Source organism: Balaenoptera ricei, chromosome 21 (genome assembly GCF_028023285.1).
Source record: "Balaenoptera ricei isolate mBalRic1 chromosome 21, mBalRic1.hap2, whole genome shotgun sequence".
In the NCBI taxonomy this organism is placed as follows: domain Eukaryota; kingdom Metazoa; phylum Chordata; class Mammalia; order Artiodactyla; family Balaenopteridae; genus Balaenoptera; species Balaenoptera ricei.
Genome location: NC_082659.1, coordinates 33,462,235 through 33,480,274, shown reverse-complemented (window position 1 = coordinate 33,480,274; position 18,040 = coordinate 33,462,235). Strand labels below are relative to the sequence as shown.

The following is an 18,040-nucleotide window of genomic DNA, read 5'->3' as shown; positions in this document are numbered from 1 at the left end:
GTGGTACTCCTTGTGCATCGTTGATTGCTATAAACTTTTCTCTGGTTTCAGATTTGTGATTATCCGCCGGGAAAAACTTATCCAAGATCACATGGCAAAGCTTCAGCTGAATCTGCGGCCTGTGGATGTAGATCCAGAGTGTTTGCGCTGGACTCCTGTCATAGTCTCCAATTCCGTCGTCTCGGAGGAGGAGGAGGAGGAGGAGGAAGAGGAGGAGGAGGAGGAGGAGGAGGAGGAGGAGGAGGAGGAGGAGGAAGGAGAACAGGAAGAGCCTCAGAGCCAGGAAAGAGAATCAGAGCCGAGTGTAAGGGCACGAATGGTCCCTGTTGTTGATGATAGAAGAGCATAGTTTGGTTTTCATGAGTGTTTGTGATGTACCTATAATGGTATCTTAAACGAACACCATGAATTCACATTAGAATTTCTGAGTTTATTTCAGTGATAGAAATTTCAGGAAGACTGGGTTTTGTTTACTTCTTTCTATATTTTTAAGCCTTGTATCATTAGGAAACCTTCAAATTTGTTATAATATGTTACTTATGAGTAAATATTTCTTATCAGAGTGCCAATAAGCAGCTAAATTTGAAGCTGTATAGAAATTGAGGAATCTGAATTGAATCTAAATCTGACCATTGTTTAAAATAAAATGAAGATACATTTTCCTTAAAACATTAAGGAAATAAACAGATGCATGTTTTCTAATAGAGCACCAAATAGTTCAGTGTCTCTAGCCATTAAAGGGTTAATGAGGGACTGTACTACATCATTTTCAATATTTTTCTTCATGTGATGTGTACTTGTCTCTGTTCTTTTTTTTAAAGCAGTGCTTTCACCCTTTAAAAATCTATGTCCTCCTTTGATAAACATAAAGTTTCATGCCCGTTTATAGTGTAATTTTCAAAATAAAATGAAATATTCAGAATAAAATAAGTCAAAATAATTACAGAAATTTTCTTTCATTTTTTGAGCATCCTCTTTCTCTTGCCCATGCCCCAGAGTCTGTCTCCTCTGTTTATAAATTTCTGTTTCTGAGAAATTTCATAAACTATCTCATTTAACATTTACTAGATTGTAAGAATAATAATATTCACTTTGTTTATTGAATATGGTATTGTATAGCAGTTAAGAGCACTGGCTCTTGGGTCAGACTGTCTGGGTTTATATCCCAGCTTCTTCATTTGCCATTGCATGACCCGGGGCAAGTTACTTACATTTTTTGTGCCTCAGTTACCTCATTTGTAAAATGGGGATATAATAATATTTCACGTAATTGGTGTGAATTATACCCATATAGCATTTAAAACAGTGCCTAACACATAAGAGAGATTTATGTTAGCCATTAAATAATTAATAACTTTCTCTTTAAAGCTCTGTTTTCTTTTTTTATCTCAGTATTTAAAAGGTCAGAATAGGAGATACAACTAAATAAGACTGAAAATTAACCAGCATGGTTTTATTTTCTAAAATCAGGTGGGGAAGTCTGCATCTCGTGAGAACAAAGAACAAGATTCTTATTCTTTAGTAGAAAGTGAAAAGAAACCAGAAGTTACGGCGCCAGCCAGTTCTACGCGTTTGAACAAACAGGTCCTTCCCCGTGACAGTCTTCCTGCCAATAATCAGCCATCTCGGAGAGGCCGCTGGAGGAGGAAGAACAGAAAAGCCCAGGAGCGCTTTGCTGATGAGGATTCGAAACTGCTTTTGGAAGAGACATCAGCTCCTCCGGAGCAGTATGGAGACCGTGAGGAAAAATCAGAAACCTGCCAAGAACAGTACACGGAAAGCCAGGAGCAGTCGGCAGCCTCGCAAGAGCAGCCGAGCCAGGACGGGAAGCCAGACGGTCCCAAAAGAAGACCGAGTGAGGTGCTTGAGCTCTGGCGAGGACCGCTCAAGAAAAGTCCCGAGCCTCTGAAGTGTGGACTGCCAGAAAGCCACGACAGGCTGCCCCGTCGCTACAGTGAAGGTCGCTACAGCGATGGGGACAGGACCCTCCTGCAGGGCTGCAGCGAGAGCAGTGAGGAGGAGGGGGAGCCCGAGAGCCCGCGGTCCAGCTCGCCCCCAGTCCTCACCAAGCCCACGCTGAAGCGGAAGGTGGGGCCCGTCTCTGTGCTGTCCTGGAGTTAATCCATAGTGTGTTAGCCTTTCAGCTTCAAGCCTCAGTATGTTGTAGCATATGATGTTCCCAGGGAACATTTGAAATGTGCACATGACTTCTTTGGTTCATGGGAGTTCACTTACAAGTCATAAACTTATTTAAGGGCTGACAAACTGTTTTCAGCTTGCTGGTTTGATTTCAAAGTATGACTTTTCAGGGATTTAAAAAAAACATACAGGGACTTCCCTGGTGGTCCAGTGGTTAAGACGCTGCACTTCCACCGCAGGGGGCACGGGTTTGATCCATGGTTGGGGAACTAAGATCCCGCATGCCACGTAGTGTGGCCAAACACAAACAAACACAACGTACAGATTAGAAATGTTTCTATTAGAAAAGGAGAGGAAACCACTACACAGTTCGATGGAAAGTGGGCGTAACGGTGCCCTGTGTTGCGATGCTCAGAGTGAAGCCATTCTTCTCACCCCAGGTGGTACTGTCTCCCCTGTCCTCTGTCCTCCCTTCTCGCTCTCCTCTCCACCCCTCCAGTGGTTTGACTTAACTTTGTTTTAAAAGTATTTTCTAAACTATATTTCATCATCTTGCGAAGGTTGAACGATAGCCAGATCGTTAGTAAACGCTGTATGATGATGACAATGAATTCTGTTAATCTGTATACCAGAAATCTCCCAGGCTGTGGAGTGAACTTTAAACATTGCTGCAGACCAGCCAGACTGAACTGTGTCAGCTCTCTGGATGAGCCATTCTGTGCTAGTGAGGTGACAGCTTTCATCCAGAGCAATAAAATCATTCTTTTCCTTAGCAGAACCTTAAAGAAAAAAGAGATAGGGCTGTTTATTAAAGAATGAGCTTTCCATTTTAGAACAGTTTTAGATTTACAAATTTATTGCAAAGAAAGTACAAAGAGTTCCTATATTCCCCACACCCAGTTTCCCCTATTATTAACCTTTTACCTTGGAATGGTACATTTGTCACAAATAGTGAACCAGTACTGATGCATTTTTAGCTAGAGTCCAAACTTCATTCAGCTTTCCTCTGTTTTCCCTAATGTCTTCTCCTGCCCCAGCACACCACCTTACGTTTAGTTGTCATGTCTCTTTAGGCCCCCTTGTTGGTGACAGTTTCTCAGACTACTTGTTTTTGAAGGCCTTGCCAGGTTTGAGGAGTACTGGCTAGATTTTGTAGAATGCCCCTTATGATAGTAAAATGGGGTGATGTGTTTTGCGGAAGAAGGCCCCAGAGGTAAAGTGCCATTCTCATCACGTCATATAAGGGCATCTGCCGTGAGTCTGTACCGATTACGAAATACAAGGGTATTTGCTGTCAGTGTGACTTCTCACTGTTCACGTTCACATTCACCCCAGTCGTCTGGCTCCAGGTATCAGGTTTGTCAGGTTTCTCTACTGTAAAGTTACTCCTTTTTTCAAACTCTTTTCCATACTATATTCTTTGGAAGGAAGTTACTGCCTACAGCCCACACTTAAGATACAGGGAGTTATGCTCTACTCCCTAAGAGCAGAATATTGTGTTAATTATTTGGAATTCTGCTTGGGAGATTTATCCATTTTTCCCCGTCTATTTCTTGATTCAAGCATTTATTTATATCAGTATGGACTCATAGATATTTACTTTACACTTCGAGTTATAATCCAGTTCTACCACCTTATTAATTTGTTGCTCAGATTGTTCCAGCCTTGGCCATGAGGAACTCTTTCAGTTTTGCTCCTGTGTCTCTTCAACATACATACCCTCAACATTGTGAAGTTTTTTTGGTTTGTTTTGAGCACTTCGTTACATTCTGGTTCTACAAAATGTTCCAGGTTCATCTTGTATATTTCATGCCCCAGTCCTAGGATCAGCCATTTCTCCTCGGAGCAAGTCCATGTTTTGTTTTGTTTTGTTTTGTTTTAATTTATTTGTTTATTTTTGACTGTGTTGGGTCTTCGTTTCTGTGCGAGGGCTTTCTCTAGTTGCGGCGAGCGGGGGCCACTCTTCATCGCGGTGCGCGGGCCTCTCACTTTCGCGCGGCCTCTCTTGTTGCGGAGCACAGGCTCCAGACGCGCAGGCTCAATAATTGTGGCTCACGGGCCTAGTTGCTCCGCGGCATGTGGGATCTTCCCAGACCAGGGCTCGAACCCGTGTCCCCTGCATTGGCAGGCAGATTCTCAACCGCTGAGCCACCAGGGAAGCCCGCAAGTCCATGTTTAACTTAGTTTGAAAATTGTGTTCTCAACTAGAAAACTAGTAAATTTGAAGTGGAGAAAAAATGATTAACCTGCTGTTCGTTACGTGATCATGAAGAATATATCTTTGCCATCCTAGGCTTATATTGCCTTTTTATAAAATACAAGTGTGCTATTTCCCTGTGTAAAAAGAGAATATTGTAACAGGCAGTGAGATCATGTACAGGATGCTTTTGAAATTTTTGAAGAGATTCACTTGACTAGGAGTCAGAAACTGTTTTACAGCCATTTCTGTACTGACTGGATATGACCTTAAAGCAAGTCCTGTAACTTCTCTGGCCTCTCTAGAACGAGGGGATTGAATTAGATCAGTTTTGGTGATACAGTATTATTTTGTGACATCTTTCATGTGATTCAAGGTGTTAGATCAACCCTAGTACAAAATTGTGCCTAATGTACCAGGTCCCAATAACAGAGTTATTTTACTTCTGAATGCTCACGGACACCAAGGAGACCTGTACCGATTCCCAGGCTCCACTGTACCTCTTTGTGGATAGCCTATGAAAATGGTGTGCAGCCTTCCTCATGGTTCTGCTGACTGCACAGTGGAACTGTGAGACGAGGAGTGTTTTATTTCTCTTTTTCTTTTGAGGAAAAGAGAAGTTAAGGGACTAGCCACTGTGTCATTTCTGAAATAGGCAGCTTCCCTAGGGTGCTAAATTTAACTGAACTGTTAGTAAGGGAATGATAATATCTACTCTCTAGGTGTGCCTGTCTATTCTTTTACAAAGTTGTATTCAGTGATACTTTGTATCTGTGACACTTTATGTATGTATAGTATCTTACTATAGTATTTTTTTTTCTTTTACTATAGTATTTTGAAATAATATTCAAAATGTCTTTTGGCAAACGGCCTACTCCTTTTGTATGTGCTAATTCTAGCAGGTTTAAAAACTATTAATCATGTTACTAATGGAAATGATAGCATTCATTGCTGTAAATAAAATGCTCCTTTCTCTTTTAAATAGAAACCAATTCTTCACCGAAGAAGGCGAGTCCGAAAACGCAAACACCACAATAGCAGTGTGGTCACAGAAACCATTTCTGAGACCACGGAGGTCTTAGACGAGCCTTTTGAAGACTCTGACTCCGAGAGGCCGATGCCCAGATTAGAACCCACGTTTGAGATTGACCAGGAGGAAGAGGAAGAGGATGAGAACGAGCTCTTCTCTCAAGGGTACTTCCGTCACTTGTCCTCACAGGACATTCTCAGGTGTCGACCCGCTTCTAAGAGGAAGTCTAAAGACGGAGACGAAGATGAAGATTCAGACGATGCTGACGGTATGTTTCGCAGAGCTGTTGCTTACTGTGGTTTTCTTGTTGTGAAAGATACAGCAGTGATAGTGGCAGACCTCCAACAGAGAGGGCTGAAAGGCAGACACGAGCCACTGGGCAAGTGCAGAATGACTTGCAGCCTCTGAAGAGTTGTATCAAGTGTACTCATGCTCATTTTCTCACTTAGTTTTCTGTCCTTTGATAAACGTGCTTTTTCGTAGTTCCCCCTTCGACTCAAGACCTACTTTTGCCTCTGCAGAAAATATCTTGCTGTTAGGAAATGGTTCTTTTTGCCTACTCCTTTCTCGGCCATTATCTGAATCTTTAGTCATTGGGTAGATTAGACTTAGCATCAGGAAGATATTTAATTAATAACCCTTTACTGGAATGTGCAATCTATAGACCTGGCCTGTTTTGCTAATTGTGTATGCTGAGTGCTTAAAATAGGCACTCAGTAAATATTGTTAAATGACTAAGTGCTTAGACGTGGTTCTCAAATAAGGTCAGATTCATGTAAATTGGACTTGCTTCAGATCTGTTCCCGAATCATATCTCTAATATGTCTTACTCAACAAGTAGTAAATTTCTAATAAAAATGGTAACAGTACCTCAAAATAAGTTAAACTTTATGACATAACTAAAAATCCACTGATTAGACTTGTCATTTCCTTTGTAGAGATGAAAAAAATGGGCGTATATATGACTTGGGTCCCAAACTAGTTGTTCACGTCTAGCCTAAAGTTTCTGCCCGTGTGTAGTGCTGCTTCTGTCTGCAGGGCTTGCCTTGCTGGGGTCAGATGGAGCTGCTTTGCTTTGCTGGGCGAATTTGAAGGAATCTTGTTGTCCACACTTGGTACATAAATCTATAGCTTTTATGTACTAACCAGTTGGGCTTTTATTCTCCTTTTAAAAATAAATTCACTCAATTTCAAATCTAGTAGACAACTTGCATTTTCTTCAGTCTCGTATTTTTGTATAATAAATACTTTTAATATAGTAAAAAGATGACTAAGTTTTTTGCTTTATCGTGCATGATTTTCCAGAATTGTATTATGTTATATTTTGAGATGTATAACTAGGAAGCTAAAAATTTATTTTGTAAAATGTGGCACTTTAGTAAAATTCTATCTTGGATCATCATAGATTAAAATAGTATCCTATAAGTTCCTGTTGGCCAAATTTTTCTCTAATGTAGACATTTCCTTTGTTTATTTTCAGGTTGTTACTGCTAACTGTACCTTTTCAGTCCCACCAGTGCCCCTCCCCCTCAATCCTATTGAAAAATAGGATTTGCTGGTCTTCTCTTTAAAAATTAATGGGAAATGTGGATGTACTTAATACCACACCAAACTGTACACCTAAAAATGTTAAAATGGTAAATTTTATGCTGTGCCTATTTATAGTTTTTAGAAATAGGAAAAATCATTGGGGAGAAAATAATGTTAATAATCAAATCTATTTCTAATAAACCATTGTCATTGGTACATTAACTTTTGCTTCAGGTCAGTATTTGTCCGGGACTACATGCCTTGCAGCTCTTCCTATACAGACACAACATTGGCTGGGAACTGTTGGTGTAGGGTTGCTCAAACATGGCCTGGAGTAATTGGCTCGATATTACCTGAAGTAATGATTTTGTAGAAACTAAGAAAACCAGAGCAATAATATAAATTGCAAACAGGGGTTGGGGGAAAGAAGGGGAAATGAGCTGATGTGTAATTTACACAATAAAGACAGCTTGTCTAAAGTAGCTGTAGGAACTACTTAGTATTTGCATCCTTATAAAGCTTATTTCCATTTTAAAGATGGTGAAACTGAATACTAAGAGTAACTCTCCAAAGCTATGTGGTTGGTGATGATAAACTTGAACCTAGTGGGTGGACCAGGGTCCTCTCGTTGCTCCGCCAGTTCACTGTGTGACTTCAGAGGATAGCATGAAATGGGTGTCTCCTTTAGATTCTTAACTGGAAAATGAAGACAGTCAGGAGTAGGAGTTCAGGATGATTATTAAAATCATTTCTGTTGTACGTGTGGTCTCAGAAAGAGGCACTAAAAAATACAAGATCCTGTAATCTGTTTTTATTTTTTATCCCTCCTGTGCAGACACTCCTATCCTAAAGCCAGTATCTCTTTTGAGAAAATGTGATGTGAAGGATTCTCCACTTGAGCCAGATACGTCCACGCCCATGAAAAAGAAGAAGGGATGGCCCAAGGGCAAGAGCCGCAAACCAGTCCACTGGAAGAAAAGACCTGGTCGCAAGCCGGGACTTAAGCTGAATCGGGAGCTGGTGGCTGTTTCTACTCGAGAATGCGTTGTTGAGCCCGTTGTCCCCCTTCCTGAGCCTGGACGTGAACCCCAAGTTCAAGAGAACCAGGAAGCTGTTGAATCACGAGAAGACTTGCCTTTAAGGGAGGAAAGGAAGGAAGGGGAGGAGCTGCCCCTGGAAGCGGAGGAGGGGGAGGAGGGGGAGGAGGGGGAGGAGGAAGAGGACACCACCAGCAGTGACGTCAGGGCGGCTTCTCCGGCGGACAGTTGCAGCCCCGAGACCGGAGCCAAGGAGCCCGAGGTGGGCGAGGAGGGGGAGGAGGAGGAGGAGCCCCGCGTCCCTGCGGGGCAGCGGCCGTCGGAGGAGGGGCCACAGGAGCTGGCACAGCGTGCCCGCGAGGAGGAGGAGGAGGAGGAGGAGGACGCCGCTGCGGAGGCCCACCAGAGCGAAGACCATGACGCGGACGACGAGGACGACGGCCACCTGGAGCCCACAGAGAAGAAGGGGCCGGAGGAGCAGCCGGCTGGGGGCGACAGCAAGGAGGAGCGCGGTGGCCAGGAGTCTTTTTTAGATCCTGATGTGCACAGCAGTCGGGAGCACGCAAAGGACAAGGAGGAGACAGAGCCGGACTCCGAAGAGGAGCAGACTTCCCACGACGCGTCCGTGGTCTCGGAGCACATGCCGGGCTCTGAGGACGACCACGAGGAGGACTCCCACTCTAAAGAAGAGCTGCTGCAGCTGAAAGAGGAGGCGGAGATCCCTCACAGTGACCTGGATCTGGAGACCGTGCAGGCCGTGCAGTCTCTGACTCAGGAGGAGAGCAGTGAGCACGAGGGCGCCTACCAGGACTGCGAGGAAACCCTGGCGGCCTGCCAGACCCTGCAGAGCTACACCCAGGCCGACGAGGACCCGCAGCTGCCCCTGGTGGAGGACTGCCACGCCTCGGAGCACAACAGCCCGCTGTCTTCTGTCCAGTCCCACCCCAGCCAGTCGGTGCGCTCGGTCGGCAGTCCCAGCGTGCCTGCCCTCGAAGGGGGCTACACCCAGATCAGCCCGGAGCAAGGATCCCTGTCCGCGCCGTCTATGCAGAACATGGAGACCAGCCCCATGATGGATGTGCCTTCCGTATCGGACCACTCCCAGCAGGTGGTGGACAGCGGCTTCAGCGACCTGGGCAGCATCGAGAGCACCACGGAGAACTACGAGAACCCCAGCAGTTACGACTCCACGATGGGCGGCAGCATCTGCGGGAACAGCTCCTCCCAGAGCAGCTGCTCCTACGGCGGCCTGTCGTCCTCCAACAGCCTCACCCAGAGCAGCTGCGTGGTCACCCAGCAGATGGCCGGCGTGGGCGGCAGCTGCGGCCTGATGCCGCAGAGCAGCGTCCCGCCCGCCGCCGCCGCCGCCCCCTGCAGCATCAAGTCCCCTCAGAGCTGCGCCGTGGAGCGGCCTCCCAGCACCCAGCAGCCGCCGCCGCCCCAGCCGCCCCCGCAAGCGCCGCCCGCCCCGCCGCCGGCCCCGCCACCGCCGCCGCCGCCGCCGGCCCCGCAGCCGCCGCCGCCCCCCTCGCAGCCGCAGCCCCAGCCCCCGGCCCCGCCCCCGCAGCAGCAGCAGCCCCCGCTGTCCCAGTGCAGCATGAACAGCAGTTTCACCCCAGCGCCCATGATCATGGAGATCCCAGAATCTGGAACCACGGGGAACATCAGCATCTACGAGCGGATCCCCGGGGACTTCGGGGCCGGCAGCTACTCCCAGCCGTCAGCCACCTTCAGTCTAGCCAAGTTGCAGCAGCTGACCAACACCATTATGGACCCTCATGCCATGCCTTATAGCCATTCTCCTGCTGTGACTTCCTATGCAACCAGTGTTTCTCTGTCCAACACGGGACTGGCTCAGCTGGCTCCGTCGCACCCCTTGGCTGGGACCCCTCAAGCACAAGCCACCATGACGCCGCCCCCGAACTTGGCCTCCACTACCATGAACCTCACGTCCCCTCTGCTGCAGTGCAACATGTCTGCCACCAACATTGGCATTCCCCACACTCAGAGGCTGCAAGGGCAGATGCCAGTCAAGGGGCACATCTCCATCCGCTCCAAGTCCGCGCCCTTGCCCTCCGCGGCAGCTCACCAGCAGCAGCTGTATGGCCGCAGCCCGCCTGCGGTCGCCATGCAGGCTGGCCCTCGTGCGTTGGCTGTTCAGCGTGGCATGAACATGGGGGTTAATTTGATGCCAACCCCCGCCTATAATGTCAATTCCATGAATATGAACACCTTGAACGCCATGAACAGCTATCGGATGACGCAGCCCATGATGAACAGCAGTTACCATAGTAACCCTGCCTACATGAACCAGACAGCACAGTATCCTATGCAGATGCAGATGGGGGTGATGGGGGGCCAGGCCTACACCCAGCAGCCTATGCAGCCGAACCCTCACGGAAACATGATGTACACGGGCCCCTCCCACCACAGCTACATGAACGCTGCTGGCGTGCCCAAGCAGTCGCTCAACGGACCTTACATGAGGAGATGAGCAAGACGGACTCGCAGTTGAAAACTTAAATATATATAAATAAAGGAACCTTTTATACTGACAAACCAGAGAAAAATGGACCTTTTTTCCAGTTAAAATATTGCTGTAGATTTAGAGGAATTTTTCTTTGGTTTATTTTATTTTTTAGAAAACCTGGTCTTTCTTCTCTTTTTTGGGGGGTTCATTTTGTTCTGGGTTTTGGTTTTCTTCACAATCTTGAACATTTTACAATAGAACTCATCTAAAAATGGATTTGGGGACGGGGAAACATGCACAAAAATCTTTTCATAATTAAAAAGAGCCTTACTTTCTTTACACACCACATGGACAGACTTTGTGTAAGAGTGAATTATCTTTATTTTATTTTAAGATGTATGTTTCCCCTCAGTGTTTGCAGCTCCCAATGTTGTCATTTTTAAATGTTATATATACATCTCAAGGGTTAGCCAGACCCTTTCCTCCACACCCAGCCTTTCATTCCCTACTTCATTCCAGCAGGAGGCACTTATGGGAGACTCGGACGGGGACATGGAGAACAACCCAAGCTCCTTAAACTTATTATTATTGTTAATATTATTATTATTATTAATAAAGTGAGGCAGGAAAATGCTTCTCCTCTTAAAATCCCCTCCACTCCCTACACACACACATGCACGCACACACACACACCTCTTGAAACCGTTCCCCAAGAATGTTTCTTTATAGATGAACATCATTGAAATGTTTGTTTTTCTTAAATCAAGTGTAATATAATTTTTTTTAAAACTACTCCCACTCAGCACTCAGAGACACAAAAATACTGTAAGTCTCAGTTAACAGCGGAATCTCAGAGGAAAGCTGTTTGCAATCCTAATCCAGCCTTGGAGGAATAGATGGTCAGTTAACAATCAAAAAGAGGCAATTAACCTCCCGTTTTTTACCACCTGGTGAATCAGCCATACGCACATATTCCACGCAGCCTCTTGTTTTTGGTATGTACTTTGAGATGCCAAGGGTCTTGATTCTTGAGCCTTTGACTCTGATTAAACTGAAACAGTCCCCAGTGATTAGCCTCTTAGATTCTCATGTAAAGGGTTGGTGGATGACTGTGCATGTCAGTGATTTGAGAAATAGCTGACTAACCTTTGACACTGTTTACTTTGTGTTGGAAGAGATGACGCAGAATGTGTGTCGTGAGGGAGATCGTGGTGTGAGTTTTATAGCTACTTCAGTGATACATACCTCTAGTTTTCCTTTGTCTTTTGAGATCCTGAGTTCCTCCCCTGTGAATCAGAGTGCGCCAGCCCCTCTCCTGTGAGTGGCTGAAGAGAAGAGGGATTAAACCAACCACCAGCATAGTAGGGCAAATCTGGACAGCAGGGTTTTAGCAGGCTCCTGTGTTGCTCCCAGCTTCATTCTCTTTTCTCTTGTGCAGCCAGTTCGCCCATTCTCTTCTTGTTACTTGCTCCAGGGATAGGTAAAAAAAAAATATATATATATATATATATATGTGTGTGTATATATATATATATACACATATATACGTTCCATCATTAGAAGATGGACACTATTATACCACTTGGTATGTGCAGTCAAATATCCAAAAGGGGGAAGTACTGCTTAAAGAAATACCTGTAAGCATTAAATTCTCTCCTTTATTTGTACATTTTATATAGATAAATTTTTGAAGTACGAATTAGGCATTAAATTTTTTCAAATGCACAGGTTTGTTGGGTTTTTTTATACACTTTAATTGACTTTCTCAATTAAACGTGTTAGGTAGAAAAAGGCAGAATTCCACATCTTACCGCTGTCGATTCTGAGCATGTGCAAGGCTGTGTAGGACCCAGTTTCTCTGTATATACTGTTGCAGTTCCCAGTCGTCTGTGTAGAACGTGCACTGTGCTGCCCTCTGCCTACTCTTCGGAGCTGTCATTGCTTCCTGGTTGGGGTGGGGACGGGGTGGGTCGGGAGGGAGGGAGGTGTATTGGGAGGAGGGTGGGTCAAGGCAGAAGGAGAAGCTGTTGAAATGAGGGCCGTGAATTCAGTTTCTGTTGGTTTGCGGTTGTGTTTGGTTTTGTTTCTTTAAAAAAAAAAAAAAAAATTTTTCAATCAGGCAGCTCCCTTTTCCACAAGCCTTTTTGTGACTTTAGAACTATTGTAGAGAAAATGTTTTTTTCTATATTATAAAAGAAATTATCCAACACAGTAATATTGGTACCTGTCATTTTTTCACTTCTGTTTAAAAAAATGTATTTTTAGCAAGATAACTTGGGTAATCTTCTAAAAAAAGAAATTTAAAAACTCACTGTTAGTGACTTTGATGCCTTTTAAAATAAGAGCTTTTTCATTTCATTCCATCTTTAAAATTTTTTATCTTTGTTGTAGAATATTAAAAACTATTTTAAGAAAGATAAAAATTCTCTTTAAAGAGATCTCTAGAGTGTGTGAATAGAGCTCCAGATGCCTCTAAAAGCCGCATGTACAAATGAAGCTAAGTCTATTCCTGTCTGTTTATATTTGCTTTTCCTGTTTTGTAACCTCTTTGTACTTTGTTCATGGTGACTCGTAAGCTAAGGGGAAGGGGTGCCTAGATGCCTTTGTACTTCTCCATGTCACGCGCTCCTGGGCCAGCTGGTCTCCTTCCTCTCCTGTATGTAATATCACTTTTTTTTCCCCTTTCTAGCAAGTACTTTCAAAAGAACTCTGTACATTTTAACATAAAAAAAAAAATAAATTATGTTGAGCCATTTTGGATGTCTGTCTTGCATGTGGAATTTTTCTCCCAAGTGTTTCAAATTCTGATTCTTTTTCTACACACAGAGACTTAGAAATATAAGCCTTTTCATGTTCCTCTTTATGTAGCAAGTATAAGTTTATGACCTTTGCTTTGAAATTTCAGTTTTCACTCATATAATGTGCTTCAGTGGCAAGAATATAGATGGTTTTCCCTTTTCCAAAGAAAATGGTCTTATAACCTCACTTTGGATTTTTTAGGGAAACCCATTTGAAAACCTTCTAAAGGGTTTGTAATTCATCCAACCAAAAAAAGGAAATACAGTTGCAGTAACAAGTAGCTCCCACTTGGAAGAAAGCAGTGTTTTTTCTCATTTCAGTTGACCTGATTATGGAATCTAGGAAGGTTTGCCAGAAATCCGGGCCCTAAATACTGATGATCTTTTCTGATGTGTTCTGAGTTAATGTGCTCGCCTCTCATCATTAAGAATTTTGGATATAAGGCAGATTCCAGAATTAGATTTAGCTTTGGGAAGCTAACAGCTTCCTGGGATAGAGGGGTGAGGCAGACACAGGTTTTCATGCCCTCCTGACTTGATCTGCTGTCCCTTGCCGCTGAGTTAGGAATTTAGGAAGTGGTGTGAACAGTGTCCGTAGCAGACGTTTGTTCTAAACTTCGTGCCATTGAAGTTTTAGGCCATAGAGTCATGTCATCTCCAGAAAATAAATGGCTTGTCTCCCTTGATGGCTTGCTTCATAGTCACAGTTTGAGCCCAAGACTGCCACTGCTCTATGCAGTTACTAGTGAATTGTCCCAAAGACATACTGCCTTTGCTACTGCAAACTACCTGCTTTAAGTGAGTTCAGCATAACAACAATTCTGATTTTTCTACAAGGAGGTAATGTGACCAAAGAATATACTATAGATTTCATTGGAGTTCTAACAACCCTCACGATGTATTACGTGTAAACTGTAACTTGAGGAATGCCATGTGTAGCCAACGGTCTCCTTTACCATCTACCATCCGGCCTTTTCACTCTCAGAAGGTATGTGTTGGGGGAAACGGCAGCACATTTGACTAACGTGTGTACTGCTGAGAGCCTTGGTCTACCGTTTTTCAAATCTACTGCCATGCCTTCAGTTACTAGGGTTCCAGGAATCATTTTCCTATATGGCCTCTCTGAGCATCTCAGGTGGTGCCAACTTCCTCTGTAGTGTGGTGAGAACCGTGTGTATTCCCTGAACACCAAGTGTCAGGTTGACAGCTCTAGCTCTTTATGTGAGAATTACTGTGTTAGGTTCTCCCTGGGACACCCTGCGCAGTGTGTGGTTTTCGCCCTTCCTCTCGTCTTTTCGTAATGTACAAGATAATGGGTCAGTGATGATGATGGAAAAGCATAGTGAAAAGAGAAAAAATGACTGTCCTTGTTGACGGAACAAAGTAAGCAGAATTACGGCAAATGGTGGGTGGGAGGGAGCTCCATATTATTAATGTAACTTAAAAGAAATCTAAAAATTCAAGTGACATATTCTATAAATGAACTCAAAACTATGAAGAGTGACATTTATTTGTGTTGTCAAATGTCCGGAATTCTTGAGCATGGTCATCCAATTAAAAGCTGAAAATCCCCACAACAAAACCCAACTTGTTCGTTTATATATTTCTGTTAAGGGGCAGGTTGGGTTTGTTATCTAAGTTGGTGTGGTTATATAATGCAGCACAGACCCATGGATTTTCTTTCCAGAATGACAGCTTTACAAATTGGGCTTATCTGCAATTCCTTGCTGTATTAAGTAGCCTAAATATTGGTATACAGATTACATAAACCTCAAAAAGGTGGCAGGTGTAATTTTTGCCTGAAATAAGGACAGCCATGGAGCCTGATGGACTTTGGTTTTTTGAGTTCTTTTGAAACAGTAGACAGACATAGTCATAAGGAATTGTTTTCCTGTGACTATTGTGAATACTCTTTTTGAAGGTGAGAGATACATTCTTGTTAGCAAGAAAAAATATTCTAACATTTAACTGTATACTAACAGACATTTCTGAAAGCCACATTTAAGCAACATTCAAAAAAAAGTTAAGCGTTCTCTGGGGTGATGTGTTCATTTTTAACTGTTTTTAGTTTATGCGCACACAAAGAGGAGAAAGCAAAGGCAAGCAGGTGAACTGAGATAAACTAATCACCTTTGCCTGCATTAGAGAGCTACAGTGCCCGGACTCACTGGGCTGTCTATAAATATGCATTGAGAAACTGACATCCGGTTAATGCTGGGAGACCAGCCATTCAGATCACCTTTCAAGTTATTTACATTGGCCTTAAAAAGCTTTTTGAGCCTCAGAATCTTCTGTTTTTGAAAATGTCATTTAAAACCCTTCAACTCTTATCCTAAGTTCAAAGTCTCTTGTGAACAAAGAAAAACATACACAAAACCTCTTTCCTAGGACTGAGGCTCTGCCCCATGTACAAACAGCTCTAATTGTTTAATTGATGTATTACATTGAATAAAATTGGTTGATTTCATTTTCTTTTTAAAAGAAGGTTAGAAAATCATTCAAAATGACTGAATTTGATCATAGTTTTCCAGAGAAAGTGAGGACAGTTATATGTTGAATAGGAGACAGTGGCAAAGGCTTTGCTAGAGGCAAGGACCTCTTGCAAAATGGAATAATTACACAATTTTTTTAAAGTTTGTCTAGCTCCTGTTTAAGGAAAAAAACTAGAATTGACTAGGACCCCTAACTTGACGTCCCCAAAGGGTTCTTGATGGAAAGAAAGTCTTGAATCTGAAAACTGAATAATACGGAATATAGTGAGAACAACTGTAGAGGCTGAGGAAGAAATTCTATTAAAATTACAAAGGAAAACAAAGAAAACAGGTCCCAACCAGCCACTACAGCCTATCTTAATTATTTCTTTGGGGGCTCTCAGGTATTTTTTTTAAAAAAAATATTTATTTACTTATTTAATTTTTGGCTGTGTTGGGTCTTAGTTGCAGCATGTGGGCTCTTTCACTGCAGTGTGTGGGCTCTTCACTGTGGTGCGCTTGCTTCTCTCTAGTTGTGGTGCACGGGCTCTCTAGTTGTGGTGTATGGGCTTATTTGCCCCGTGGCATGTGGGATCTTAGCTTCCTGACCAGGGATCGAACCCACATCCCCTGCATTGGAAGGCGGATTCTTAATCACTGGACTGCCAGGGAAGTCCTGGTATTTTATTCTTTTTGATGTGACTGTAAATGGGATTTTTTTCCTTAATTTATCTTTCTGATAGTTTGTTGTTAGTGTATAGAAATGCAACAGATTTCTGTATATTGATTTTGTATCCTGCAACATTACCAAATTCATTGATGAGCTCTAGTAGTTGTCTGGTGGTCTCTTTAGGATTTTCTGTGTATAGTATCATGTCATCTGCAAACAGTGACAAATTTACTTCTTCTTTTCCAATTTGGATTCTTTTATTTCTTTTTCTTGTCTGACTGCTTTGGCTAGGACTTCCAACACTATGTTGAATAAAAGTGGTGAGTGGGTACCCTTGTCTTTTTCCTGATCTTGGAATGCTTTCAGCTTTTCACTGTTGAGTATGATGTTAGCTGTGGGTTTGTCATATATGGCCTTTATTATGTTGAGATAGGTTCCCTCTATGCCCACTTTCTGGAGAGTTTTTATCATGAATTTTATCAAAAACTTTTACTGCAGTTATTGAGATGATCATATATGGTTTTTATTCTTCAATTTGTTAATGTAGTGTATCAAATTGATTGAATTGTGGATATTGAAAAATCCTTGCATCCCTGGGATAAATCTTGATCATGATGTATGATCCTTTTAATGGTATGGTTGGATTTGGCTTGCTAGTATTATGTTGAGGATTTTTGCATCTGTGTTCATCAGTGATATTGGCCTGTACTTTTCTTTTTTTTATCATATCTTTGTCTGGTTTTGGTATCAGGGTGATGCTGGCCTCATAGAATGAGTTCTGAAGTGTTCCTTTCTCTGCAATTTTTTGGACTAGTTTGAGAAGGATAGGCTTTAACTCTTCTCCAAATGTTTGATAGAATTCACTGTCTGGTCCTGGTCTTTGTTTATTGGGAATTTTTAAATTACTGATTCAATTTCATTACTGGTAATTGGTCTTTTTGTATTTTCTTTTTCTTCCTGGTTCAGTCTTGGGATATTGTACGTTTCTAAGAAGTTGTCCATTTCTTCTAGGTTGTCCATTTTATTGGCGTATAATTGCTCATAGTAGTCTCCTATGATCCTTTGTATTTCTGTGGTGTTGGTTGTAACTTTTTTTTCATTTCTGATTTTATTGATTTGGATCCTCTCCCATTTTTTCTTGATGAGTCTGGCTAAATGTTTATCAATTTGCTTTATCTTTTCAAAGAATGAGCTTTTAGTTTCACTGATCTTTTCTTTCTTTCTTTCCTTTTTTTTTTTTTTTGTCTCTGTTTCATTTATTTCTGCCCTTACCTTTATGATTTCTTTCCTTCTACTAACTTTGGGTTTTGTTTGTCCTTCTTTCTCTAGTTGCTTTAGGTGTAGGGTTAGGTTGTTTATTTGAGATTTTTCTTGTTTCCTGAGGTAAGCTTGTATTGCTGTAAACTTCCCTCTTAAAACTGCTTTTGCTGCTTGCCGTAGATTTTGGATTTTTGTGTTTTCGTTTTCATTTGTCTCCAGGTATTTTTAAAATTCCCTCTCTGATTTCTTCAGTGATCCATTCGGTTGTTTAGTAGCATTTTGTTTTGCCTCCACATGTTTGTGCTTTTTGCAGTTTTTTCTTGTAGTTGATTTCTAGTCTCATTGCCCTTTCACTTTCTTAACTGTGTCTTTTGATGAACAGAGTTCTTCCTTTATGGGTAGTGCTTTTTCTGCCTGTGTTAAGAAATCTTTTCCTAC

General features: G+C 42.8%; 1 protein-coding gene across 1 annotated transcript in view; it reads left to right on the top strand.

Moving 5' to 3' along the window:
* The window catches only part of KAT6A (lysine acetyltransferase 6A), a 107,793-nt gene extending 97,034 nt beyond the window's left edge, over positions 1 to 10,759 (top strand). The window contains exons 14-17 of the mRNA XM_059909215.1: positions 52 to 304; positions 1,471 to 2,088; positions 5,322 to 5,634; positions 7,732 to 10,759. Of these exons, the coding sequence (XP_059765198.1) occupies positions 52 to 304; positions 1,471 to 2,088; positions 5,322 to 5,634; positions 7,732 to 10,427 (3,880 nt within the window). The 3' untranslated portion in view covers positions 10,428 to 10,759. The remainder of the gene's footprint in view (positions 1 to 51; positions 305 to 1,470; positions 2,089 to 5,321; positions 5,635 to 7,731) is intronic.
* The last annotated feature ends 7,281 nt before the right edge of the window (positions 10,760 to 18,040 follow it).